This window comes from Desmodus rotundus, chromosome 6, assembly GCF_022682495.2.
Source record: "Desmodus rotundus isolate HL8 chromosome 6, HLdesRot8A.1, whole genome shotgun sequence".
Classification (NCBI taxonomy): Eukaryota; Metazoa; Chordata; class Mammalia; order Chiroptera; family Phyllostomidae; genus Desmodus; species Desmodus rotundus.
The window spans coordinates 147103967-147130457 of NC_071392.1; the positions used below are offsets into that span (position 1 = coordinate 147103967).

The window sequence follows — 26491 nt, forward strand, 5'->3', positions numbered from 1 at the left end:
CCTAACCAAAAGGGATTTTGCCTAATGTAGAGGCACCGCCTTAAGGAGAAAGGGTTTAGGAGCCCTCCCTGACTTACCTTAAAAGACTAGGGACAGGCTATCCTTGCTCATAGAAGACCTAGCTTCTCTTGAGAGCCTGATAGAATTCTACCACCCATTCTTTTATTGCAACACTGTTTTGAGCGATTACATGTTTGGAATTTACTACCTCTAGGGTTAAGAAGCCCATGTATTCCTTCTTTTCCCTGTCAATGAGCCTCACTCTGAGTCTCCCTAATTGATTGGAAACACGTGCCTGTGTCATCCTCATGGTGCCCCTCTGGGCTAGGCTTAATGAATAGGGTTTGACATTGACCCTATCCTTAAAGGTGTCATTGTTTGGGCTCGGAGTTGCTCGTATCCTGTGGGTCTATCCTGGGAGCAGGTGTGCTTAGATCTACTGGTTTTAGCGTTTTCCTGTTCTGAGAGCTGGATGAGCATGAGTACTTTTCTTTAAAAATAAATAGCTTTACAAAAAGTGCTGCTCTCTTGGTAGATTCCTGAGGCTGTGGGACATACGGTCTGTCAGCTGAAGCCTGGGTTCTGGGACACCCATTTCCCTTAGTGTGCTTCTGTTCTTTCTGCCTCTTACACGGGCTGTGGCCCTACAGCCTCCTGAAGCGTCTGTGGCACTGAGTTCAGGTCTCGTTTTAATCTTTAGATGTGGTTTTCTTTGGCTTAGAGACCAAAAGCGACCCAACTCTCTGCGGTTGGAAGGGATGTTAACTCAGATGTGGCTGTCTCTGCAATACCAACAAGATGAAACCCCTGTGCGTATGGGTCTCTTCTGAAATTGAAACTCTGGCACCCACAGAGTGAGGTGATGGTTTGACAAGCCCAGAAGCTTCCATAGCCTGAGATATCGCCTGGGTTGATATATTTCTCAGAATCTTGGAAACTTATGCATTGGGCCCGTTAGGCTGTACTTATCTAGCAGATCAGAAGAATGCCTCTGAGCTAAAATGTTTGAGAACTCAATGCCATAGAAACAGAGCCTCTTTATAAAACTCTGTTCACAAAATGTGCTGCCTGGCAGCAGTAGAAAACTAGAGGTGAACTGGTTTCCAGTCTTTTTTTTTTTTTTTTTTTTGGTCAAATCCCTTGGGACCAGCACTTCCTCCAAGGAAGTCAAGACTGGTGGGGACGAAGGAGTAGGACCGGCTCCTTCTTTTCTTTGCAAAGAGGAGGAGTCGGGTTCATGGGGCCAGTGCCTGGGTGGCCTCCTCTGAGTCTGTGAGGGTTTCTGCAGGCCCCTCATATGGTCATTGAACTCTGGGATCGGCGGTGGCTGCCCCTGCCCGAGCGTTGGTGTGCACCAGTCTGTCCACTTGTGGGGGCCCCAGGAACCATCATGCCGCCCAGAAGGAGGCGCTCTTTGGATGAGAGTTTAGCTGAAGAGTCCGCTGAGCACGAGTCATCCCTCATGTGCTCTCTGCTGCTTCTCTCTCCGTGCACCCCCTGGCTCTCCTTGCACTTCTGCTTGGGAGGGCCAGAGCTCTTTGGGGTGCTGGTTCTGAAGTCCTGTTCAGGGACAGGTGGCACTGGATGGCGGGTGGGCTGAGGCTCTCTGGGAACAGGGGCAGGCATTTGTCTGCTTCTCCAGCTCTGGATTTCCAGGTCTCTTTTTTCTGTTGGGAGTTTGTCAATTTTCTGAGCTTTGGTGATCAGGGACTTCCCATATGTCCCTTGTAGAGATAAGAAAAAGTACCTGGTGGGAAAAAAGACATAACAGAATCAAGCTTTTCTGATTTTTGTTGACTTCTTGAAGTTGAGCATTGAAAGAGATCTTTGAATCCAACTCCCCACCCAGGGCACGGTCCTTTTTACTGTGTTTCTGACTGATGGTTATCAAATCTATGCCTGAGCACCTCTGGGATTTGGGAGTTCCATAACAACACATAATAGCTAACGTTTATTATGTACCAGAACTATTCTAAATGCTTTAAGTATCTTTGACTTTTCTTTCCCAACAGTAGTCCCATGAAGCTGATGCTTCCCGCCCCCCACCCCGCCCCCACCTGGTTACACACAAGGAACGGAGGCAGCCAGACAGTGATTTGTCCAGAGCCGCTCAGTGGTCCAGCTGTGGTCTGAACCCAGCCCTCTGGATTGCCGGCTTTTCTCCTTTACCGTGCGCAGGGCAGTCCTTTCTCTGGGCTGCTCTAGCTGAGGAATGTGTGCGTGCTTTGCAATAGGAGCCCTTTGTAGAACTTAAGTAGTTTCTAAATACACATCCTTTTCTTGACTCTGTGGGCCATGCGATTTTTCACAGCATTGCTGTATTTTCATGATGAAAATCATGAACAAATTGCCAGATGAAGAAACTGAGGCTCCAAGAGAGGCAATGGGTTTTCCCGGGTCTCCTGAGCTGTTGCCAGGCCTCCCCCTGGCTAACACAGGGTTCCTTTCCCTGGCCCAGCAGCATGGAGCTGGTACTGGATCCGGGACTGGGCGTCTTCACCTGTGCCTGGAGTGTCTTCCTGTTGCATGTTTGGGGAACAATAAGAAGGTGAAAACAATTGCATGGTCTCTGGAGAGAGCCTGCACCATCTTGGGATGCTGGGCAAGCCACGTTCCTTCTCTGGGGGTCAGTTTCTTTACCTGGAAAGTAGACATCTGAAGTCTTTCCCCAGAGTAATCCTCATCATTGAAATGTTTATTTCTAAAGCCTTATGGCAGAGAGGCGCCTGTCCTGTTATCGCGTCTGAAAGAATTAGGCAGGCTCACAGTGGGCGGGGGCGATGGTTTCTGCAGCCCCCGTGGCTTCAGGTCAGCTTCCCCTCTTCTTCCTCCTCTCTCCCAGAGAGGCAGTACAGGCCGGCATGTTAGGGTCAGGGAAGAGTCAACTTCCTTCCTGCAAACTGGAATCTTCTGTTTAAACTCTGCCCCCTGAAATGAGCCACTGCTTCCCTTCTCTATCCTTTTATTCCAGAGATCCCTGCCAAATCCCACCAATGGGCCAGGCCCCCCTGGGACTCAGGTGAGAACAGGACAGACCGGGTTCTTGCTCTCCCAAGGCACCTGAGCAGAGATGGAAGCAGAGGAGCAGAGAGTGTGTCAGACACTGGATCTGGTGTGAGACACCTTCCTGGGGGGAGAAATGCTTCAGCTGAGGACTGAGGGATGCATAGGAGGCAGCCTGACAAAGGAAGTGAGACCGAGTCCACACACAGTGGCCGGAGTGGGGACAGTGAGGACAAGAGTGGGGGAATGACACAGAAGGGGTTTTCGGGGCCAGAGCAGGCAGGGACTGAGAGCCATGTTTTTGTTTTTGTGCTGTATTGTAAAGGCCTTGGGAAGCCCTGGGAGGGTTATAGGCATATGCCATGACTACACTTTGACACAGTGATAATGGATTGGAGTAAACCTAATAAGAGACTTTTGAAGTGATTTGGGAGGAAGGGATTACAACCTGTTCATGGTGGTGGCGGTGGGAATGGAAATAGCAGCAGAGCTGAGGACTATGTAGCGGACAGAATTGTCAGTTCTTGGTGGTGGGCTAGACGTGGGCATGAGCTGAGAGGGGTATCAAGGATGACTCCCAGGGCTGCCTGGGTCCCAGCTGGGTAGCATTTGATGGAAGAAACTCTGGAAGGGACCCAGGTTTCTTGGATTGTGTTGGTGATAAAAGGAGGGTGTGACTTAAATTACAACCGTCTCTGAGCGCAAGTACTGCTTGGAGGCGGTGCAGCGGTAGCTAGAAGGATGTGTCTGGAATCCAGAAGCAAGATGTGAGTTGGGAATTTATACTGGAGATTCATCTGTAAAAAGTATGTATCACCACAGGCGTGGTGGCTATGTCTATGGCGAGACTCTAAAGGTAGAAGACAAAAGAACCTAAGACCGAGGCCTGACAATGCACCATGTCAAGGACATGAAGCAGGAGAAACACCCAGTATGTCGGGGAGCATGTCTGAGGACTGGTGTCCTGTACTGTAGCTAATTAAGATGCTCATTATGTCTTAAAGTTCGTGTGTTAGCTTCTTTTGTTTTTATCTGCAAAACGATTTACATGTTCTTAGTTTGAGAGAAGTATAGTTCTTTTATTCCGGTTGAATTAATTAGACCAAGATTAGTGAGGTCATGGTCAGTGGGCCAATTATCACAAGGTTGGTGAGTGAAATCTACCTCCAGCGTGACAAATACAGCTTATAACCTTACGTGAACAAATAGGGCTCTACAGCGAGCATTCTTTCATGTAGATTTCTATAACAAACAATTTTCTCAAGGTTACAAGTCAACAGTCCTTGGAACTATTAAAATAATCCTTTCTCAGAAGAAACCTCTTTGCTTTACTTAGTAAACAGAATTAAACAGAAATACAACTTTATGATAATATAGAATAAGCAGAGATTTAACTTATGTGCTATGGTAACCGACAAGTAAATATTTGCTCACTTTTTCTTAATGTGTGTGTTTAGCAAGCTGGAATGTTCAGTGCTTGTCTTTTTCAAAGCATGTGTTAGCAGTCTTTCATATTTTTCAGGGCTTCTCATTAAGCTGGTAGCTTTTGGCTCCAAGTATGTTTTCTAGCCAAGGGTAAGACAAAGAATATGGGGCTGATAATTTTCTATTTCTATACGCCTGCCCCGCCATTAACCACAGAACCGAAGAGCTCAGTCCTTGGTCAGTTTTGATCACAGCTGTGTTTAACCCCAAAAGTGTGGACAAAAGTATTGAAGCCACTTATTTGATGCCCTTTTCCAGCAAGGGCATGATCCTCACGGTCTCTCCCAGGGTCTGGGTCCCGAGGGGGTGGGCTGAAGAAGGAGTGTGGTGGGAGATGTGTTGTCTGAGGCTTGTGTTTATTCTTAATTGCTCCCCACGCTTGGCTCTCAGGGCCCTCTGTGAATACTTGGCTCTTGGACTCCTGGATTGTAGTCAAACTTAGGTCTGAATCATTCACTGGACTGCAGGCTTTTTGAGAGCAAGGATCCCATTTTTCTGTTCCTTTAGCTTCCTTTGCTCGTTTATCTCTGAGTGCAGCTGCTGCGACAGGAACTGTGCTAAGTGTTGGTTGTACAATAAGGAGGATACCTTCTGTTCGGGAGTTAATGGGCAGACAGAGACAGACAGGCGATTTATGTGAAGGGCAGCGACAGATACACCCAGGTCATGGAGCATGCGAGAAAGGGGAACCTGTTTCAGCCGGAGGAAGGTAGGTGAAGTCAGGGAAGGCTTAGAGCAGCGCTACCTGAAATAACGTCAAAGGGGGAGGAGCTTTGGTAGTGGGGAGGGTGTTCCGAGTAGCAGGAACACACGACTACAGTAGAAAGGTGAGTGGGCAGGAGCGTTTAGGGAAGTACTAGCAGCGTGGTGGTGTGCGGCCCAAAGCTCGAGGCAGGAGTGGGGAGCTGAGGCTGTAGAGACGATGCACTCAGTGCACCTTCAGACTCAGCCAACACAGGCATTTGACATGTTGGTATCTCCAGCCTCCAGCTCTGCATAGAGGTCAAGGTTTTGAGGTGGCTTTGGGGGAGGACAAGGAGGCCAACCTAGGTTAAGGCAGCTGCCGAATTTAATAAAGGAAGCCCTGTCTGCTGGTTTTGGATTAGCACATGAGCTGCACAATGTTGCGGTGGCCTGTTTTCCCTGCAGCTTATAATGATAAGGTGGCTGAGTTTGGATGGTCAGTGTGGTGAGATCAGGAGGATGGAGGGAGGGGCTACGTTTTGTCAGTGGGTACGTGGTTGTCAAGTTCGCTGACTGCTTGACTAGACAGTGTGGATGGAGACTAGAACCCTGGCCACCAGGTTGGGAGAATCCAGCTCCCACCAGGATTTGTGGTGAGCTTGTGGGCACCTTTCAGGTCCCTCCTGGCACTTGAGTTGTGCCCTGAGCGAGTGGGACTAAAACGACAGCTCCTCCTGATTTCTAGGTGATAGAAGAAGCAAAATGAGGGGCTAGAGAGAGCATGTAATAAGAGCAAGCTCCTAGGAGACACCAGGCGTTGTTGCTATTTTCCTGGAAAAGGCAAATGCAGAGGATTTAGGCCTGAAATGTTAGAAATGGTCCCTGGGCATGAATGATTTATTTGGCTAATACACTTGCGTGTGTGTTTACAAATTTGAGTAATATCAAAAAGTTGGCTGTTGCATGCAAAATGTGAATTTGTGCGAGAAATCGAAAAGCTCTGGAATGCTCAGCATGACTCCCAGTGGCGATGATAGGAGGAAGATGCGCAGGTCTTTCTCCCCATGTCTGTGTTTCAGCTGGTTGCCTGCCTGTCTCTGCAGACCTTTGTATGAGGCTCTGGGGCTCATAAAGAACCGTCAAGCTTTTCAAAATGATCCCTTACACGCAGCAAAATTTGTAAGGCTGGAGGATGGGAATGGCTACTCTCATTTTACAGATGTCACATTTGGTGACTTGGCTACTCTGCAGCTGACCTGGGACCAGAGTCCATGCTATTTGCTGCCAAGTTCATTGTTCTTTCTGTCCCAGGGCCCTATCTTTGAAACAGTAGCCTCAAGGATCCCCACCAGGAGTCAAACTCCTGACTCCGGGTTATGTGAATGACTTATTGAGGGGAGCTGGGGGGTTGTAGGAAGGAAAGAGGCCTTCTGCTCAAACCTTGGGAGAAGAGCCGCGACTGGTGTGAGGCAGCAGACGAGGTAGAAAGTGGGGTCTGAGAGCTGGCCTTCCATCACGCCGTAGGGGTTGGTGGGACTGTTGCAGGTGACACAGGTGGCATTGTACACGAGGGATACCACGAAGTACATCAGGAAGCTGCCTGCCAGAACCAGCGCATGGATGATGGTCTGCGGACGAGAAGAAGTAAACGCTGTTGGAGCAGATCTTGGATCAGCAGGCGGCACGCTCCCTTCCTAACTTTGTTTTCAGCTTTCTTGGGTCGGGGGGGGGGAATGCAGCACATATACCCCAAGCACCCCTAAATCTCTGTCTCAGCCTCGGCTTGGGTGATAATTTCCAAGTTGTCCTTTGGTGTTTTACCACTTTCCTGTCTCTCTGCATAGACTGCTTTTGTGTTAGTAAATAGAATCATCTTTTGTATAGCTTTCCCCCCTTCAATATTATGTTTGTGTGATGAAGCCATTTCTCTCTCACGTGGCTGTGGTTTGTTTTCCAAGTTCAGTGATGTTGTCTCACCGTATCTTGTCCTGCCTGCTTTGTGCTGCTTTCTCTCCCTGTTCTTGTCCTCTTTTAAATTTATTGACTATTTTGTATAATTTTATGTCCCCCTTTACTAGATTCAAAGTTACGCATTCCATTTCTATCCTTTCAGTGATTACTCGATAAATAACAATAGGCAATTTTAACTTACCAGAGTCTAAAGTTTACATCTACTTTTTCTCTTCCTGCATTATACAAGGGCTTTGGAGTGCTTTCCTCTGTTAACCTCCCTCCCAACGTATCTTATTGCTACTGTCTGTTTCAATTGTATCATTTTTAAAGCACACATGTTGTTAGTATAGTTTAGTGTGGTCAATATTTATTAAAATTTGGTTATGCCTACTACTTTGTATGCCTTAATTCCTCCTTGAATCTCAGACCTCCCATCAGAGATTTCTTTCTTCTTGATTTAAGTACACCCTTCAGAATTGCCTCTAGTGGGAGTCTGCTGGTGAGCTCTTCCTTACGCTTTGACTCTCATTTTTGATGGATACAGCATTTCTGTTGGCAGTTACTTTCATTCAGCATATTTAAGATGGCACTCCAGTGTCTTCTGGCTTCCATTGTTGCTACTGAGAAATTAATAATTCTTTTTTTTATTGTTGTTCAAGTTCAGTTGTCTCTTTTTTCACCCCACCCAGAAGTTACTCACTCTTCATCTGTCGCTCCTTAGGACACCTGTCACTTAAAACCTGGCCTGTTTTTATGATTTTTATTTTGTCTTTAGTGTTCTATAGTTTCCTTTTGATATAATATGTGAGGATTTCTTTTTCTCTTGTTTGGGTTTTACGACTTTCTTGAAACTGTGGGTTGATGCATTTCATCACTTCTGCAAAAATCGCAAGTCACTATCCTTTAAAATATTCCCACTGTCTCATTTTCTCTCCCATTTCTTTGAGAGCTTAGTCAAATGTATGCTAGACCTGTTAAGATACCACAAATTGCATTTTTAATTTCAGTGATGATTTTTCAACTTCAAGAGTTCTCTAAATGTTGCCTAGGTTGGCCCAGTTCCTAGTATTAAAGTTATACCTTTGTCTCTTGCCTCCCTTCTCATACAGCTCTTGCTTGTGATAAAACTCTAACTCCAAATACTTGTCATTGTCATTTTCTTAGCTTGTTTTCTTGAGCTCAGGCCTGAGACCCAGCAGAAAACTGGGGCTCGCCCCAGAGGAGTCAGACTCCCCACTGCCTGGCCCCCCGAAAGCCTGCCACCAGCGCCTTTCCCGTACCTCCCGCTCGTGTTGCAGCCTCTTCCAGGGCTGGTGGTTCTTGGAGTCGTTCATCCTGTACTGAATTGTGGCTCTGCCTTTTCGGTTTTATCACTTAGTTCTATTTGCCATGGGCATGAATTGGAGCAGAGGGGTTTGCAAACGGGGAACTCGCTGACCCCGAAGTTTCCTTGGGTGGCTCTTCCCAGCCATTGCCAGGATGTCAGGGCCTGGTCTGGCCTGTGACGGTGGAGGAAGTTCCATGGTAGAACGCAGGGAACACACCGTGCCTACTGGGGGCAGTTTAAAAAGTGTTTTGAATATGTATGTTTTCATACAGAGTCACTTCAGCTTGGCTAAAGACAAATATTTCTGTACGATGGTCTCTCACACTATCAGCACAGCGGTTAAAAACTCAGGAGTCGGACTGCCGAGGTTCAAACATGCTTCTCTCTTGAACTTGCTTGGGGCAAGTTTTTTAACTTCATTGTACCTATTTCTGTATCTGTAAAATTGGAATTAAAAACCACCTAACATACGCATGTATTGCAGAATGGTGACCACAGTAGGTTTACGTTAACATCCATCACTTTGCAACATGTGTACGTGAAGTGATTACATTGTATACCTTTAACTTATAGAGAGCTATACGTCCGTTAAATCTCAGAACAAAAGCCCACCGACCACAAAGCGCTGTGGGAAGTTAAATGAGGTAATACATTAAAAATTGTGTGGATAGGTACCTGCCATACAATTTTAAGGTCTTTTTTAAAAGTAATTGTTGATTAGAAGAACTTAATGAAAAAGCTGGCGTTGCTCTTTTAGATATAAAATGTGATATTTAGGCTTGATATGTGGTAACATAAAGTTAGTTTTCTAATCTTTTACCCTGAAATTAAGGGGCAGCACATCTCTCTACCACAGCGTGATCAGTCTAACGTTCTCCTTGCCTCCGAAAACACCCTTCGATTTTTTTATTAGTATCAATTTTTGCAACTAATGGTCTCATTGTTTTATATATGTTAGCTTCATCCTCCTGGCTGGCCGATAAGCAAGTTGAGGCCAGGAATTTTATCTTCCACACCTCTTTCATCCTTGTTCAGGAGAGACACAGTAAAAGCTTAGTATGTATGTATCGAGTGGATGGATGGTATGGAGCACAACAGATCTGAATGTGGTTGCAAATTTTAAGCCAACGAGGCACTTACCCAGGTCTTCATTTCCATCGCCTGGTGCAAGAGGATGGTGGCGAGGGAGATGGTGTTGATGGGTGTCCCAAAGGTGAAGACGTCGATATCGGAGTCCCTGTAGGTCTGCAGAGGGAGAATGGAGGGGTACTGTCAGATGTGCTTGTGGGCTCAAGTCCTTGGCTTTGACACAGTGATTCTAAAGCATCATTGAAGGCAGGTGTCAAGGGTTGGGGAGGAATGGGGAGAAGATACCCAGCTGCCACCTGTGTGGAACTGACCCACAGAGCTGACGAGATGAGGGGGGAAGTGATGGGGCTACATTATTTAGAAACCCATTTTCACAGGAAGCCACGATGGGCATTCCAGAATGCTTGGGATAAATGGAATAATTTACTGAGCATCCACTACGCGTGATGCTAATTGCTGAAGATACTTTGTGTCTGCCTTCAAGGAGTTCACAGCCTACTTGGCAGGGTTAACAGTACAATTTAAGAGGGTAAGTGCCACAGTGAAGGCAAATGCAAGGCACCCTGGGCGTAAAGAAGAGGGGCTGTGCCAGCTGAGACTGTAAGAAGAGAAGTTCATGTCTTGAAGAGAAGGGAGAAAGGCAGTCCAGGCCAAGGCCAGAACTGCAGAACTTCAAACAGTCCTCGAGGGTGGGTCTGTTGAGCTCACAACAGCAGCAAAAGACTCAGCAGGAAAGACAAGCAGAGGCCTGGCCAGGGAGGGATTTGTCAGCCAGGAAATTCAAATGAAGTGTAAACACCTGCTTTCTGGACCCCCATGCTGCTGATTGCAAAAGGAGATGAGCCCTGAGGCTGGGTAGACACTACCGTTTACCTGGGGGCAGGTACCCCACATTCTGGTTCCCTGTCCAGCAGAAATACAGATATCCTTCACTCTCCAAATTCTCATGCTACACTGGGGAACCAGATTGAGAGGGGCTGGTGTCCTTCCTGCATGTATTCTTGTTTTTATTTCAGGTACTGTAGTATTCTTTATATCTTGCTGCCTGAATGCGTGCTGTCTTGACCGAAGAAGCATGAATCGAAATCAAGGGTTATAAATTCAAACCCCTAAGTGCTCCAGTAGGAAACAGTAAATAAGCAAAGGTGGCCAAGTGTAAGACAAAAGGGAGTGGTGGGGACTATGGCAAACTGGAGACTATGGGCTCCATCTAAGCAGGGCTGTGTGTCAACTCTGGATTTCTGCCGTGAGGGAAAAATGATCCAATGTAATGTTAGCTTTCAATGTAATGATTCAATGTAATGTTAGCTGGCAGAGAATGAAATGTTTGGGTAAAGCTTTCTGATGTATCAGATGCCCTAGGTTGGATATAGTCCGCGGGCCACCTGTTTTGAGCCTCTGCTTTGAAGTGTCCAGAAAGACACTACTAGTCTAGGATGTCATATAAACAGGACCAGTTCCACCCTGCCGTCCGTATGGCTGGAACTATATGACTTACCAGGTAAGGGACAAAGAAACAGACGAGGCTCTGGTAGAACGCATCCAGCATGGAGATCCAGAACGTCCGCAGGTTATAGCACTGCCAGCAAGAACACAGGTGTAGTTACCACCACCGGAGGGGCCGTCAGCCGTAAATCAGCAACAGCACGTGCGGGTGGGGAAAGGCACCCTCCTGCACCTTTGGTGGGATTGTAAATTGGTGCAGCCTCTGTGGAAAATACTATGGAGACCCCTGAAAAAATTAAAGAGCTGCCATATGATCTAGAAATTCTACTTATGCGTATTATATGAAGAACACAAAATCGTTAATTTAAAAAGATATATGTACCCCTATGATCATTGTATATACATACATGTGTGTGTATTTACACACACATACACACACACACACTGGAATGTTCCTCAGCCAAAAAAAAAATTCTTGTCATTTGCAACAGCATGGATGGACCTAGAGGGTATTATGCTAAGTGAAATAATTCAGGAGGAGAAAGACAAATACCATATGATCTCACTTATATGTGGAATGTAAAAACACCACCACCAAGTAAGTGAATAACAAAAAAAACCTCTTTAAAAAATCTTGGTAAGTTTAGAGATTCTAAGGCTTCTAAATGGCATTTTAAAGGAAGACCTGTCACAGGCCAGGGTCACAGTTTGCCAAGAGACAGCGCTCCGTGGCTTTGGACACAAGCCTTCTCTTGTGCCTTCCCTGGGAAAAGGGAAAGTATTCACAGTTTATGCTTTTGCTACATTAACTTCTTTTAATGTTAGGGCCTCAAGGAACACAGCGGCAGCCAGCGCGCCTGTGGAGTTACAAGGCCCAGGACGCTCGAGAGCCCTCCCTGCGTCCCTCGCCTGGAGCTGTGGGGCTGCTGTGCTCCCCTGTCTCTGGGTCAGCACCAGCCTTAATTCTTTGTTTCGGGCCACAAATGTCACCAGCTCTCAAGCACCACACCTGGCTTTGCTGTCCTTTCCCCCAGGTGCAAGGGACTTCCTCTCAGGTACTTCACTGTCCCTTTTCCCAGAGCTGCTCCTTCGAGGCAGCTTCCCTCCCTGGCTCCTGCCTCCAACGTCCTGAGCACCCGCTATCTGACTTCTTCAAATTGGTCAGGGGCCACTGTGGCCTCTCTGGGTCTTTTATGAAACCATCCTGATGGCTTCCCAGGCCTTCTTTATTCTACTTCAGGGGTCCCCAACCTCCCGGCTGCAGACTGGTACTGGTCCAGGACTGCCAGGAACCGGGCTACATGGTAGGAGGTGAGCTTGAATGTAATGCACCTGAATCATCCTGAAACCATCATTCCCCCTCCCTACCCTGGTCTGTGCAAAAATTGTCTTCTATGAAAGGGGCCCCTGGTGCCAAAAAGGTTGGGGACTGCTGGTTTACTTGATACCGGCAAGTTCTAGGCCACGTGTGATCTTGGGTTTTGCCTTCCCTGATGTGCAGTGGGAGGCCTCCTTTATGATGAATGCGTTACCCAGTGCTGAGCAAACTGGCTTTCAATCCCAGGGGTTCTGGTGAAGGCCTGGAGTGGGGGGTTGGCTTCACACCCTCAGCCCTTTCAAAGAGGGCAGGCCCATAATGGGTGGTGTAATTAAGAAATCACTAAAAAGAAACACACTCATTGGTCTGGTCCATCACCCTCGACAGCAAATGAGAAACAGGCCACAAATGGGGAGCGAAGTTACTTGGTCACATGGGAGGTGAGTGGCAGCGTGGTGACTAGAGCACAAGGCTCTTGACCCCCAGCCCAGTGCTCTTGCTCTGATGTCTCCAGGGAGCAGTGAAGCTACCTGCTCCTGCCCACCCGCCCGAGCCCCTCACCTCGGAGTCCTGGCCGCTCTTGTAGAGCTCGGGCAGCGCCAGGAGTGTTTCTGCAGAGATGTCTTTATCGAGGATTCCGAAGACAAGAGGAGGCAGCGAGGTGAAGAAGAGATTGAAGAAGATCATCTGCCAGTAGTCGATCATGGTGGAGCCTGAGAAACCGCAGAGGAACTGGTACCAGAAGAGCAGGTTGACATAGCACTGCGGGCAGAGAGATGGCGTGGCCTTGTGAGCGAGGACCCATGGCTCGGGGGCCTGTGACAAGTCACTGTGCTGATGGGGGCCGGTCTCCCCATTCACGACGTGCAGAGTCAGGTGAGGATGCAGACAGCTCGCATCCTCAGGGCAGCAGCTCGTGACACTACTGTCACCACTAACCACTGACCACACGTCCTTCAGGACCTGGGGGTTAAGTGCACAGGTTTGGGAGGCAGAGAGGACTGGTACTGACGCCTGTCCTGCCACTTACTAGCTGTGTGACCCTGAGCAAAGTGCTCAGCCTTTCTGACCATCCTCTTGCCACCTTTCGGATGGGAGTAGTGGTACCTCGACCATGGCACGTGACCCTGAGAGGCAGCAGGGACTAGCAGGCTGGTAAGAGAAAGGGACGAAAGGAAGACGGGACCGAGGGAAGAAGACTTCAGGAGGGGGTCTCTCTCGCAACACTCTGCTAACAACAGTCACACAAGTCTGGTGAGCAAGGCAACCTGCTGCCCGACTGATGCGTTCTGCTTGCTGAAGCTCCTTCCCACTCAAGCCCTCCCCCCGAGACGGGCTGGCCACCACTACCAGCTCTGATAATAGTGAGCCGTGACATGGTTTGGTGATGTGAGCAAGGTCACTTAAGCAGTGCCCTGGAGTTAGGATGAGAACTTCTCTGCTCTGTGTGGCAAGGCACAGCGGGTGAAGGGTATTGTAAGAAATCCTTCAGCAGATTTGCATTCAAACTAGAATTCTCATTCCCTGACTGCTGGGCCAGTGTTACTTATTATTGTAATAATGATTCAAACATGTTAATACTACCATTAGTAGCACCAATAATTAGTATTTGCCTTTCTATTTGTGCCAGGTGTGTGATATATGTTATAGTATATTAGTATATTACATTAGATATGATATACATTATAATTTGTTCCTACAACCTCACAAGATTGATATCAGTGCTAATAATACAATTATGTTTATGTGTTATATTAATATGCTATATCTTGATAATAATGTTACTAGCCCCACTCTGCGGGTGAGGACTCTGAGGCTCTGAATCCTCAGTCACCCCCTGGCCATGTTCACAGCGAGACAGTGGCATCCCAAGCCTTCTCAGTCCCATCTCTGTGTTGTGCAATCAACAGCAAGGCCGGCTGCGATCCTTCCAGCCAAGGAGCCTCATCCTTGGCTTTTCTGCCCAGCTGACTAGTGGGAGGCTTCCTGTCCCCACCCTGTAAGGCTGTTAGCACCTGCTGTTACCGTTGTCCTCCTCGTCTGGTTTAACCTGGAGAAACTAAGCATTTACTTGGTGAGGTGCTGTCCGAAGCACCTCACATATAGCAACTCATTCATGTGCACAAAAGTCCCGTGAAGCTAGGTCGGTAGCATCCCCATTTTACATGAGGGGCCTGAGACACAGAGAGCTTAAACGAGTTACTTAGGGCCACATTGCTGTTCGGCAGCAGAGCGGGGCTGGGATTTGAACCCTGCCTGGCTCCAGCACATATGCTCTGAGCGCCTATACTCCACTTACTCTCATGGGTACCTATGACTGTGAAGTTCTTGGCACAGTGTTAGTGCACCATAGGTTCTCTGTAACTAGTGGTGGATGTTACCGTTGGTAATGCTTTGCCAAACAGTAGCAAGCAGTACTGAGTAGGAAGGAAATGGCACAGAAATTGGGGGTGGGGTAGAGAGCCCCGATGAACTGGGCATTGGACAGCTAGCATTTATTAAGCTCCTTGCCCTACACCACATGCGCTGGCAGCGCTGAAGGGCCTCACCGAGTCCTAGTTAAATGGATAAAATGCTGTGCGCTTTGATATCACTGGCTCAGTTTCCCATAGAAATGCCCTTACTGAATTTAATATTGACTTTTATTAAGGGCTGTTAGGAAAAAAAGCTGAGCATAGATGGAGGGTAATTTTCATTTCCTACAAAAATGCCAGGGAAGGCAAGTTCCTGAAGGTTTCTGTGTGGCCTTTTTCTAAAGATCTGCTTGACAAATTAATCTCTGAATTTAGAGCAAAGAGAGAGTGGTTCCCCCACGCCCTCTCGCCCCAGAACTGGTCTGCTTGTTTCGATCAGATGTCGAATACTTAGTATCTTATCCCCGGGTCCTGGCACAACTTCCCTCTCCTGATATATATACTCGTATTTTCTTTATAACTTCCCTGCTGCCTTCGTGCTTTTACTGTAAGTTACTTACACTTTTTGGAATGAGGTGCAACATGTGCTGTAAAATTATACATAAGCTGCCTGAAATAATTTCCTGTAAGCGCTCAGGCTGTTAAGCCTTTGCTGGTCAGCAAGGGGGACTGGTGAGCAGTTATATTTACTCTCTTTCCGGTGGCAGCTGAAATGTTCATTTCTTCCTGGTTTCCACCTGAGACCCTACACCTCACTTCCCGACAGGGAGTTCAGAAAGGTCAGAACACTTAGTCACCTATCGGTTGGCAAAAATGTCCAGACTAGGGAGATCATTTGGGTTTTCGTCTTGCTGACTGTCACATGCTGTGTGCACGGGAGGAGTCGCTTACCCTCTCTGAGCCTTGGTTTCCTCGGCTCCCAGAGACATGCCCATAGCACCCTGACCTTCCTCTCGGGAGATATTTCTCAGTTCTTTCCTGTACTCCTGCTCACCAATCTTTAAGCTTCACAGGAGTCACATAGGGATCGTACTGAAAACGCACGTTCTAAGTTAGCAGGTGTGGGGCGGACCACGAGGATCTGCATTTCTGAACGTGTCTGTGGAAAGCTAATGCTGCTGGTCCATGAACTGTATTTAGAAAAGCAAGACTTATCGAGACCAGGAGTGGACACACCAATCCAGCCACAAATGCTGGGACTCAGCCACACCAATTCATTTGCATACAGAAAAGGTGAGTAGTTGCGGCAGAGGCTGGATGACCCACAAAGCTGAAAATGTTTACTATGTGGCCTTTTGCAGGATAAGTTTGCTGAGCCCTGATTTGCCTAAGCTTTGTGAGGGCGGCGACCACATCTGTGTCCGTAGCCAGTGCCCGAGAATGTCCCTGACACAGATGTTCAGTGAGAATTCGAACAATTGTTTATCTCAGTTGTTCTTTTCTCCTAACACTCAGGCTGGAGTTTTAACATTACAGAGTGTTTTCTTCCTCCGAGGCCCTGGCAGGACTTTGCTTATTTCCACTCCCTCTGTCTGGCTGCAGTCGGGGCACCTCGGAGGGAGTGCATTGAAGCCCATGATGGCGCGGGAGGAGCCCCAGGGCAGTAATTAATGCATTGTTCACAGGTCCTAGCGGGCGGGGTTTGAAGCCCCTCTGGAACTGGTTTGGGATGTGGGAGTCATACTTCTCCGCCCCCTAATTGCAAAGGGGAGATCATGCAGCGTCGGTAGTGCTGTTGTGATCACGGCATCGGGCTGGAAATAAATATCATTTAAGCTTTGAAAGCGTGGCTGGCTGGAAACGTTTCTTTTTCTACTTCACAAATTTAATGCAGAGAGGAGGCTGGGCTTATTCAAAAGAACTGTTCCCTGAGAGGCCAAGAGAAAAAAATTAAACGGGTATTTTGAATTCTAAGTAAACAGTCGTTCATGCTCAGAGTGAGTTTTCAAGTCAAATTGAGTGACTTTGCGGAGACTTGCTGAAAGAGCATCATCCAGCTTATCGAATTAACATTATTGTTTGCCATGCTGTTTATATACATTGACCTCCGCGCAGAAGTGCTCACTCCTGAGCCCGCGTAACAGCCACAGCGCCTGCCGGCAGGACTGGGGGGTGGAGCAGGAGGGGGAAATGTAACTTTGAGGCTGCTACCTGGCTGCTGTTTTTCTCTTCCACCCCCCTGGTCTCAGTCCCCCCCCTCTTTCCTTAGGCAAACAGGAATGGATTCTCTTTGGAGGCTCGTGGGGATTATTCAAAAGTCCTTGAACTAGATAATGAAAAACTCAGGCCCTAGTTCCCTCCCTTAGTACAGCATGTCCTGACTTCCTCCTATGCTCCTTGTTAATCAAGGGCCTTTCAAACAAGAGCCTCCGACAGTGTTACTACCTCAGCTGGTGTGTGCCTGCTTCGGACCCTTATCAACAAGACAGAAATGAACATATTTTGTAGGAGAAGCCAATTTTTTTGTATCTGTATAGTGCTGCCGAGAGGGTCATAGTCTCCCCATGTTATTGATGAGGAAACCAAGGCTCAGAGAGGCTAAGTGACTGTTCCCAGGTCACCCAGGTGACCTCCCTACTCAAAACACTTGTCAGGAGATACTTTATTTAGTGTTCTGACCTTTGTCAACTGCCTGTTGGGAGGTGAGTGGTAGAGTCAGGTAGAAGTCAAGGACTTCCCCCTAAATCTTTCCCTGGACTCTCCCAACGGGTGGGCCGTGGGTCTTGCATTAGGGTGGCTCTATCTGGGGAGAACATCCAAAAGTCACACTCGTTGGTCTTCAAATCCCTTCTCTTCCTTGCAGTCAGAAAAACAAGTCTCATTTAGGAAGCAACAGTGATAAAAAATAAAGGCTAACTCTATGGGATAATTACTACATGCCAGTCATTTTATACATGAGCTCTCGTTCCATCTTCTTAGCAAAATATATGAGAAAGGTGCTTTTGCGAGCCCCATTTTACACATGGCAAAACTGAGGTGTGTAGGCCGTTACCGGATACAGGAGCCTGGGCCAGAAGCACCTATGTCTGCCCCAGAGTCCATGTTGGTAACTGCTGTGCTGCTGCCTCCTAGGTACCAGGTGCTTTCTGTACAGCACTGCTGTTCTCACAATCATGCCACGAACCAGCTAGTATTAGACGCATTTTGTCAAAGATGAAATCGAGGCGCAGAGAAGTGCCCACTGTCTCGCCCAAGGCCCCAGAGCTAGTTATGGCACAGCGACTGCCAAGGCGCAGGCGGTGGCTGAGGGCTACTCACCACGTTCTTGTAGAAGTAGTACACCACCATCCTGGCCAGCCGCGAGTAGCACCAGTGGCCGTGCACGAGCAGCAGCTTCTTGAGGTGCCGGAAGTGGGAGATGGCGAAGTCGCTGGACATGACAGCCTGTGGGGGCAGAGCAGAGACATCAGCCTCCACCCTGGCTGCCAGGGAACCACAGAGGCTCCCCCTAGGGCAGGGCCTTGTGCTGGATCCAAAGGGCCATTACCTGGTGCCCTTGGGTGGCTCTTTTGACTCGGACACCCCACCCTCCCCTCTGGGAAATCCAAACCTCACTGGAATCCAATAAGCGCAGGTCAGGAGGGGCCCACAGTCTAGTTGGGCCTTCATCTCCACTTATCCAACAAGCATTTACTGTGGCCCTGTGTGTTTTGGACACCATGCTAGGGATGCGACGGGGGCCTGGAGAGTTGGGGCTTCCAGGCAAGTAACCCTCAAACCTCTGAATCCCTTGGCCACCTGCTGAGGCCGGCCATTCTCTCCGCTCTCAGAAGAAGTGTGTCTTCTGCCCTTGGGATCACTCAGAATAACACACAGTTCCTACTGCTCTTCTAAGACTCTGAGGTTTGGACAAGCCTGGTCATAAAGCCTGGCATGAACCTAGGGGAAGGCATGGAGTCAGAGGGAGGCCTAGTCTTCTGCAACTGCGGGTCCTCATGGCTTTGATTAAATTTAGCTTTAAATCCTAAGTCTAGAAATCTCTCTCTCTGCACCCCACCCCCTCCCCGCCCTTTCTCCCAACCTTTCCCCTGGATAAGCAGCAACCCTGGAAGCCACAGAAGGCAGTTGCTGGAACCTGAAAAAAACCTGGTCACATGGTCTGGATAGCACGGCAGGCTAACGATAACATCTTGACCTAACTTACATTTCAGTTCCTGAGCCCTAAGGTGACGACCCCAACTACTCTCCCATGAGACCAGACAGAGGGACAAGCAGAAAAGACCTCAGAGCTGTCCTCAAGACCCGAAGAAACAATTCCGCACCTTCTCTCGCCTCTGACACTCAGCTCCCAGCACACGCCCTAAACCACAGTGTCTGATGATTCTGCCCTATATAACCTGTAACCTGCACACCTTTGGGGAGTCAGGTCTTTGACATTAGCTCTCGGCCTCTGGATTAGCCAATGCAATATTAAAACTTTCTCTACTGGAAACTCCTGCCTGTGCATTCCTTGGGGCCAGTGCATGCAGGCAGGTGGACTTAAGGAACATTCGGGTTCCGGGAACACTTCCCTGAATGGCTGGGTACCATTGGGCTTTAGGACACAGGCATTGCCAGCTGCCTGTAAAAGGCTGAGCAGCTTTGATCTTCTCTGGGTTCCGAAGCACCTGGTAGTAGGGGGATGGTGACGGAGGTTTATGACATGGAAGCCTGACTTTCAGATGATTCTGCAAAACTCTCAGGGGGAAGTTCACCCCACACTGCAGAACGCCTTAACTCTCCAACAAGGAGCACGGAGAACAAGGAAGAAATGAGAACAGGTGGAGGGAACGGTACCTGCATGCCTTCCTGTCCAGATATTCCAATCCCAATATCCGCAGCTTGAATCATGCTTACGTCGTTTGCTCCGTCACCTGAAAGAAGAGAGGTCACGGGGTATCTTTATTCCTGGTCCCGCTGCTGTGGGACATGGAGGAGGGTTTTATACAAATGGCTCTAAAGTGTCCCATTTGTACTTAATTGAATCCTTTTACCATTGCTCTAAATAGTCCTGCAGGAAAAGTCAATTGCTGCGGAACTTAGCCTGAGAGCTGTCGTTTCTTTGGACAAGGAGCCCTACTTTTTTTTTTTTTTTTAATCGTCAAATATTTGTCTCCTTTTCCTAGGCACAAAGTTAGGTGTTGGCAATTATTGGTGAGTGAGTGACACTTGAGCTGTGCTTTCGAGTTTACACAAAAGGCCTCACGAATGTTACCATGGACTTTAGTGAGGAGCGAATGGAGAATCTGAGCAACACGGGGACTTGGCCAAGAGTCCAGGGAGTGAAGAGGCCCAGGGAAATCGGAACGGAGGTCTTTCCGATCCCGAGGCTAGCCTACCTTCCCTTAACTCGGTGTAACAGGAAATACTGACCCTATCAAGACCGCTGGGGTGTTTGGACAGCTAAGTTGTCGGATTATCAAGGGATTCTGAGGATAGGGACAGTGTTCAGTTTTGCTTCTGAATATAGAGAAATGAGACTAATTTTTTGATTTAGGTACATTTAGTCACATTGAGTTGCTGTTCAGTGAATAATTCAGAAAACTGTAGGTTAGGGCCAAATGGATTTTTCTGTAGTGATGGAAATGTGTCATATCTTGACTGTCCAATATGGAAACCACTAGCCACATGTGACTGCTGAAAGGTGGCTGGAGAAATTCTATTTCACTTTAATTTTAAATGTAAAGAGCCACAGATAGGTAGGTAGCAAGCAGTCTGGACAAGGAGCTGTATAGCTGGCAAGCCTGGTTCTCCCTAATGCTTTATCTTTCGCACTAGAGTTGACCAAACTTTCTCTGTAAAGGGCCAGATGGTAAATATTTTAGGCTTTGTCGGCCAAGAAGCAAAACTGAACAACTGTCCAGACATTTAGAAGAATAAAAACCATTCTTCGCATCCCCATAAAAACACACAGTGGGCTGGATTCAGCTTGTGGGGTGTGGCTTGTAGAGTGTATTGCCTTAACCCTCTGACCCCAATTAAATCTGTATTAGACTTCATCGACTATATGGCACTGGGGGAGAGAATTTCCTTCCCCTAATTATTTGGCAACAAAATTTACTGATCTTAAACATTTTGTCATTATAAGTAGCCATTTTTCTTATAATGACTTTTTTTTTTTCTTGATAGTAGAACAGCACATCATTTTAATCTTTGCCCGTGGCAGAACAAATCTACCCTTTACCCTCTTCTGTTAGCAAACCAGGGGGAGTAGAGGTGTGTAATCATGCTATTTCTCGCCCCGCTGGCTTTGTTTCTGTCGCTATGGGAGTGAAGCCAATCTCTCTCTTCAGGGAATCAGTCCTGGGCTATTGCCTTGTGTGTGTCTGAAGTTCTGAAGAGGACAATTCAGGGGGATAAAATTAGAATGTTGTGGCTAAAGCTCTGTTCCCTGTATTTTTTTGTGCCCGCTCCCTAATTTATTTATTTATTTTTTGACTTGCTTTTACCTAAATACTAGGAGAAAAAACAATGTATAATAGGCTTCTTAGATGGAATGCCACACCTGTGTAGGAAGGAGAGAGCCTGAAACCATCTGTAAGCATGTCCCTAAATAAATGTACTGTGTACTCTTTGTGTGGTATGTGCTGGGTGTGAGATGAAACAGTGGGTAAGACTGGCACTGTCCCTCTATGCGGGGACTCCTGGTCTCCCTGAGCAGGCCATCACAGAAAGCATGCGAGCACTTGGGAGCTAGGAGGGCTGTGTGCCAGGGAGGCCCCAGAGAAAAGGGAGGTTGGATGGGACTGGCAGACGGAGGGTTTTACAGAGGAAACAGCTTGTGCAAGGGCCTGGATGTGTGAGAGAGGACAAGGCTCCTGGAGAACAGGGAGCAGTTTTGTTGGGTTGGGACCTGGGGAGAGAGATGGCTGGAGGGTTAATGGAGACCCGATCAGTAAGATTCTTCTAAACCAGGATGGGGTTCTCCTGGAAGGTTTTACTTCTCTGCCTCCACCGTGACTGAAGTTTGTTCTCCCATGAAGAATTCTTCATCAACCAACAAGCCAGCATTTAATCGAGTGTATGCTTTGTGCTGGGCCTTGAATTTAGGAATGAACATACAAAATTAAATATGGGGCAGGCCCGACTTTTAAATCTCGCTGCCAGCCATCGACACTCAGCAGAACATCAAATCCACAAGCACCTGAGGTTCGTAGTGTTGTGCCTCGTGTGCAGTATGGAAGGGAGATGGTGTGCATTCAGAATTGAGCTGGCCTGTGTGTATATTGCCGAGCTACCTGGATGCTCCAAAGTTAGGCCCCTCTTGGCTTTGCCCTTCCGCCAAGTCCTGATTTTTCCTTAGCTCACCTGCTGATCTTGAGAGCTTTGGTTCACTCTCCCACTCTGCTTAGCCTCTGTTCATCTCCTGGTTGCCACCTCTTGTCACTTCGACCTCTCCCCCTCTAAGACAACGACCGTCAGCCTAAGCATCTTGACTTAGATACCTGATTTCCCCCACACGTGCCCCCACCACCTGTGGTCCAGGCCTCTCGTCAGAGCAGCCTTGCCACAGTGCCTCCCACACCTGCACATGACGGGTACCTATGGAAAGCGTCATGACGCCCAGCTTGTCTCGCACCAGCTTGACAATCACGCTCTTCTGGAGCGGGGTGGAGCGGCAGCACAGGACTGACCGGCAGTGCTGGGTCAACTCCAGAAATTTCTTCTCCAGCTTCCCCTGGAAAATGGTATTCAGTGTTTTCCCATCGATGACCAATCCAACCTTTGGAACTGCCGCTCCCGCGGTGGGGGCAGGTGTCTCAGAAGGTAGGTGCCACCCAAAGAGCTTGCGGTCTGGCTTCCGTGGTCCATGAAATTGCTTTACCTCTTCCAGCGTGCAGTTGAGGATGGATTCACAGGTTTCCTGTGAAGATTCAGAATAATACATTTGGTATGAGTAAGCAACATTGGAAATGTACGTTTAAAATGTCACTTTATCCTTCAGTAAAATAGTTACAAAACTCTATCACCATGCAGATTACCTACCGAGGAATCATTCTCTGATTTTTGTACGTCTTGCACTATTTCAAACAGCATCAAAGCAATATTCATTTGGAATCAATTGATATCCAGAAGAGGGGAGACTGCTTGGCAATGGGATTGGAAATAGCTCAGCAAGACAGCAGACACAGGGATGGCGTGCGATAATAAACCTAATCCGATGGTAAATAAGGACAGTAAGTCACGCTGGTGTGATGCTTTCTACGAGTCACAGTCATTTCAGCTCTCCTGCGTTCCTCACGACATGCCTGTGTGGTAATTTTGGAAGCGGGGGCGGGGGCGGGCGTTATTACCAGCTTTAGTTTAGGGATGAAGAAATGAAAACAGTGAAAAGTTTTGGTAACTTGTCCAAGGTCATCCAACTTAGTAGTAGAGGCAGATCATGACCACTCAAATTGTGGCTTCTTAATTGTAAAATTACCTTAACTATGTGTTTATCTGTCAGTATGAATGTGCTGGTTGTGTTGTTTAAAACTGACCATGGACGTGAAAGTCTCACTGGTTTAAAGAAACTTCCTGTTTTTTTCTGGTGTTTCCCCTGAAACGTAGTGAAGAAGTTATTTCTTTTTATCAAGTCTCCTCCATTACTTCTGATTATATCAAATACCAAGTCAGATTTGGGTTCTAAATATATTCTTAATCCTCTTTACTTTCTGGAAACCTACCTTTTAAATAGAGAGAGAGGAAAGCTGTGGCAGGCAACTGCATAATCAGCTCTAATAGCCTCGTGTTGCTCACACGGTCTTTACTCAGCAGCGTATTTTTAGGCATGGCACAGGGTGACATTTTTCATTGACTGTTGTGCCAAAAATTCCTTCTAAAACTAAATTTTTAAATGTCCAAAGTGAGTCAATTTAAGTGAAATCATTCAATAAAAAAATAGGACAGGTAATATGTGGATTTGGGCAAGAATTGTGAAAGTCGTTCTGAAATGACAGGTTTGGGAACCATCGATCTAGAAGCTTCTGAGAATGCTGTGATTTCTTTTGGAGCCAGTAGGACCGCAGTTCATTATTCCTGATCCTTCCTTCAGGGGATGCTGAGTGGGCAGTCAGGTGTGCACAGAACCCAGGGGGCCACAGGAAGCAGTGCGAGGAGCCGCTGGTTATACCTGCAACACTCACTTGGGAAAGAGATCGAGACAGTCCTCGCTGAAGCTGGGACCGTCATAAATAAAGATTCCTTCAACACAGGACTACAGCAAGTCATTGGAAATGTAAGCTTCCAAATAAAATCTGCACATTATTTCGAATTTTCTATGTAACCATCACAGTAGTTACCATTCATGTAACATTTAATATATGTCAGGTACGGGGGGAGGCAGCTGCTTAGATGGTTCTCGGTGATTTCCCCCTCCCGGTACTCATGCCCTTGTGTAATCTCCTCCCCGTGAGTGTGGGCTAGGACTAGGGACTCCTCTGTAATGAAGAGTTCTGCGAAAGTGACAGGATGTCCCTCCCCCAGGTAGTTTATGAAGACTGGCCACCCATAAGTCATTCTTCCTCTGCCTCGGACGGCTTGCCTTGGGGAAAGCCAGCCGCCATGATGTGAAGCCCCCTGAGGAGAGGCCCACGTGGCAAGAATGGAGGCCTGCTAACAATCATGTCCATGAGCTTGAAGGAGGGCTCCTCTCCAGGCCTAAATGACCCACCCCGTTGGGAGTTTAGATGAGCCACAACCCTGACAGCTTGACTGAAACCTTGAGAGAGACCTTGACCCAGAGTCCGTACCTACCCAAGCTACTCCTGGCCTGCTAACCCTCAGAAACTGTGTCATAACAAAAGTGTTGTTTTCAGTTTTGATGTCATTTGTTAACTAATACAAATGCTAATAACTATTTTCCTTCTATGATCTTATTTAACTGTCCCAAATAGCCTCTGAAATAAATCTTTTTAATTTCTATTTTACAGATGGAGACAATGAAGTTCAGAGAGTTACGGTATCTGGACAATATTAAGCCTTCCAATATGTTGTTAATAATAACAATAATAGTTGCTATTATTAGTTCCTACTTAACACTCTAGTCCCACCTAGGAGTCCATGACACATCGGCATTTTGGTGATGGGTTGTTAATTCTCATCTTATGGATGAGAACCCTGGGGTCTACATAGGCCCCTAACTTGCTCATAGCTTCAAGATGCATAACAAAGCAACACTAGCCCTAAATCAATTTATAATGAACAAGGCAGTTAAACACCCTTGGCAGAAATGTCCACTGAATATGTAATCCCATTAAATGGATGTTTAAATAAATCTGTGATTTAGAATGGATTTCCCCAGTGTCTGTCTTGACATATCTAGGTACCGGATCCTTTTCCCCAGACAAGGGGACAAGAAAGACTCCTGGGCTTAGCACCCCAGGGGTGTGGGCAGGGCCTGACGTTCAGGCACCACCTCGGAGGGCCCCAGACAACTTTCAAAGCTGACAGTGACTGAACTCAATGTGGAGTGTGGCCCCCCATTCCTTAGGAACTTGGGCTAATTAACCAACAAACATCTCAGCTTCCTACAGGAACGCATTGCATTTAACAGAACCCACAGAAGCAGTCCTCTCCCCCTGGCCCGGCTCTGCGCGGTCCTTCTGGAATCACCTTGAATGAAATAATCTTTGCAAACAAAATTTCCATTGTCAGCAGGGCAGGAAGACATCAACACTCTTGCAGGGATTGAGAACTCAAGCAAGCTGCAAATTACTTTTTCTCCTAAGCATAATATTAATGCCAAAGATTTCCCTGAGATTATTTTCATTTTGAAAATTCTTTGGGGTTTAATCTAACCGTAGCATCATCTGTGCACCTGACAAGAAAGTAAATGATTTTTCCAATTAATTTAAAGGGCCTCAGGCACTTTTCACAGTATATACTACCCTTTTTTTTTTTTTTTTTAAAAATGTGTGTGTTCATGAAATAAAAACCAAATTTAAACCTCACAAATTTCTGGGTCCTGATCAGCTTCTATCATCCTTCGCCCTTTTTTTTTTTTTTTTTTTTTTTTCCTTTTTCTGTGCTGGTCTTTTCCTTTCCCGTCTTCCTCTCTTTGCTCCATCCTTTCTCTGTGGCCTGCTCTAGGCCTCCAGGTCCCTCCCCACTCACCCCCTCTGCCATGCAGTGCTGTCCTTGTCCATGCCCCACAGCCAATCCAATCCCTGCTTCCTTAGGAGCATACACGTCAACGCCCACTTCCCAGACTCATCAGCCTAGGAGAGAGTGGAAGTTTACTTTCTGCAGTTGGCCTTGTGAAACTAGATTTTTCCTCCTAAATATAAAATGGTGTTACAACTTTGAATACACTTCTTCAGACTGTAGAGAGCCCTGTTTCCAAACCTTGCTCCCTGCCTATTTGGGTTGAAAAATCACAGTGTTCACCATAACTCTGCTTCTCTCTCTCCTATCCCATCAAAATGTGCTGGTTTCCTGTGTCATTCCCTTCAGGATTTATTCTGTGGCAAACCAATGTGACTTATAAGTTGGAGCTGAAATATTAAACTCAGAATTATTTCAATTTAATTGAAGTTTTTCTTCAATGGATGAGTTAATCCAAACTATAATAAATGAACCATGAGGTTCCGTGAGCAAACAGTACGGTATCATGCAATCAGCAGTGGCCTGAAGGAGAGCAGCTTTCTAGACTTATCTATCAGAGATTACAAGGTGACCCTGGGCAGGTGGCAGCCTCCGTGATCTTAAGTGTCCTCATACGCAGAATGAGGAGGCTGGGCCAAGGGTAGAATCTGGGAGAGACATAACTTTCTAATACGTACTGTTAGGCATGATATAAGAGAACACTGGCTA

At 47.2% G+C, this 26491-nt stretch overlaps 1 protein-coding gene across 5 annotated transcripts in view; it reads right to left on the bottom strand.

Annotated features, from left to right (window-relative positions):
- Positions 1-503: 503 nt before the first annotated feature.
- Positions 504-26491, bottom strand: part of ATP10B (ATPase phospholipid transporting 10B (putative)) — a 229509-nt gene continuing 203521 nt past the window's right edge. For 4 of the 5 annotated variants that reach the window (XM_045184995.2, XM_053926349.1, XM_045184996.2 and 1 more), the window contains 8 exons: positions 22241-22562; positions 19496-19572; positions 17978-18103; positions 12867-13067; positions 11040-11120; positions 9593-9697; positions 6613-6800; positions 504-1747 (listed from right to left, as the gene is read on the bottom strand). In XM_045184995.2, the coding sequence (XP_045040930.2) occupies positions 1294-1747; positions 6613-6800; positions 9593-9697; positions 11040-11120; positions 12867-13067; positions 17978-18103; positions 19496-19572; positions 22241-22562 (1554 nt within the window). In that variant the 3' untranslated portion in view covers positions 504-1293. The remainder of the gene's footprint in view (positions 1748-6612; positions 6801-9592; positions 9698-11039; positions 11121-12866; positions 13068-17977; positions 18104-19495; positions 19573-22240; positions 22563-26491) is intronic. The other variant, XM_045184997.2, reaches the window with a different exon arrangement.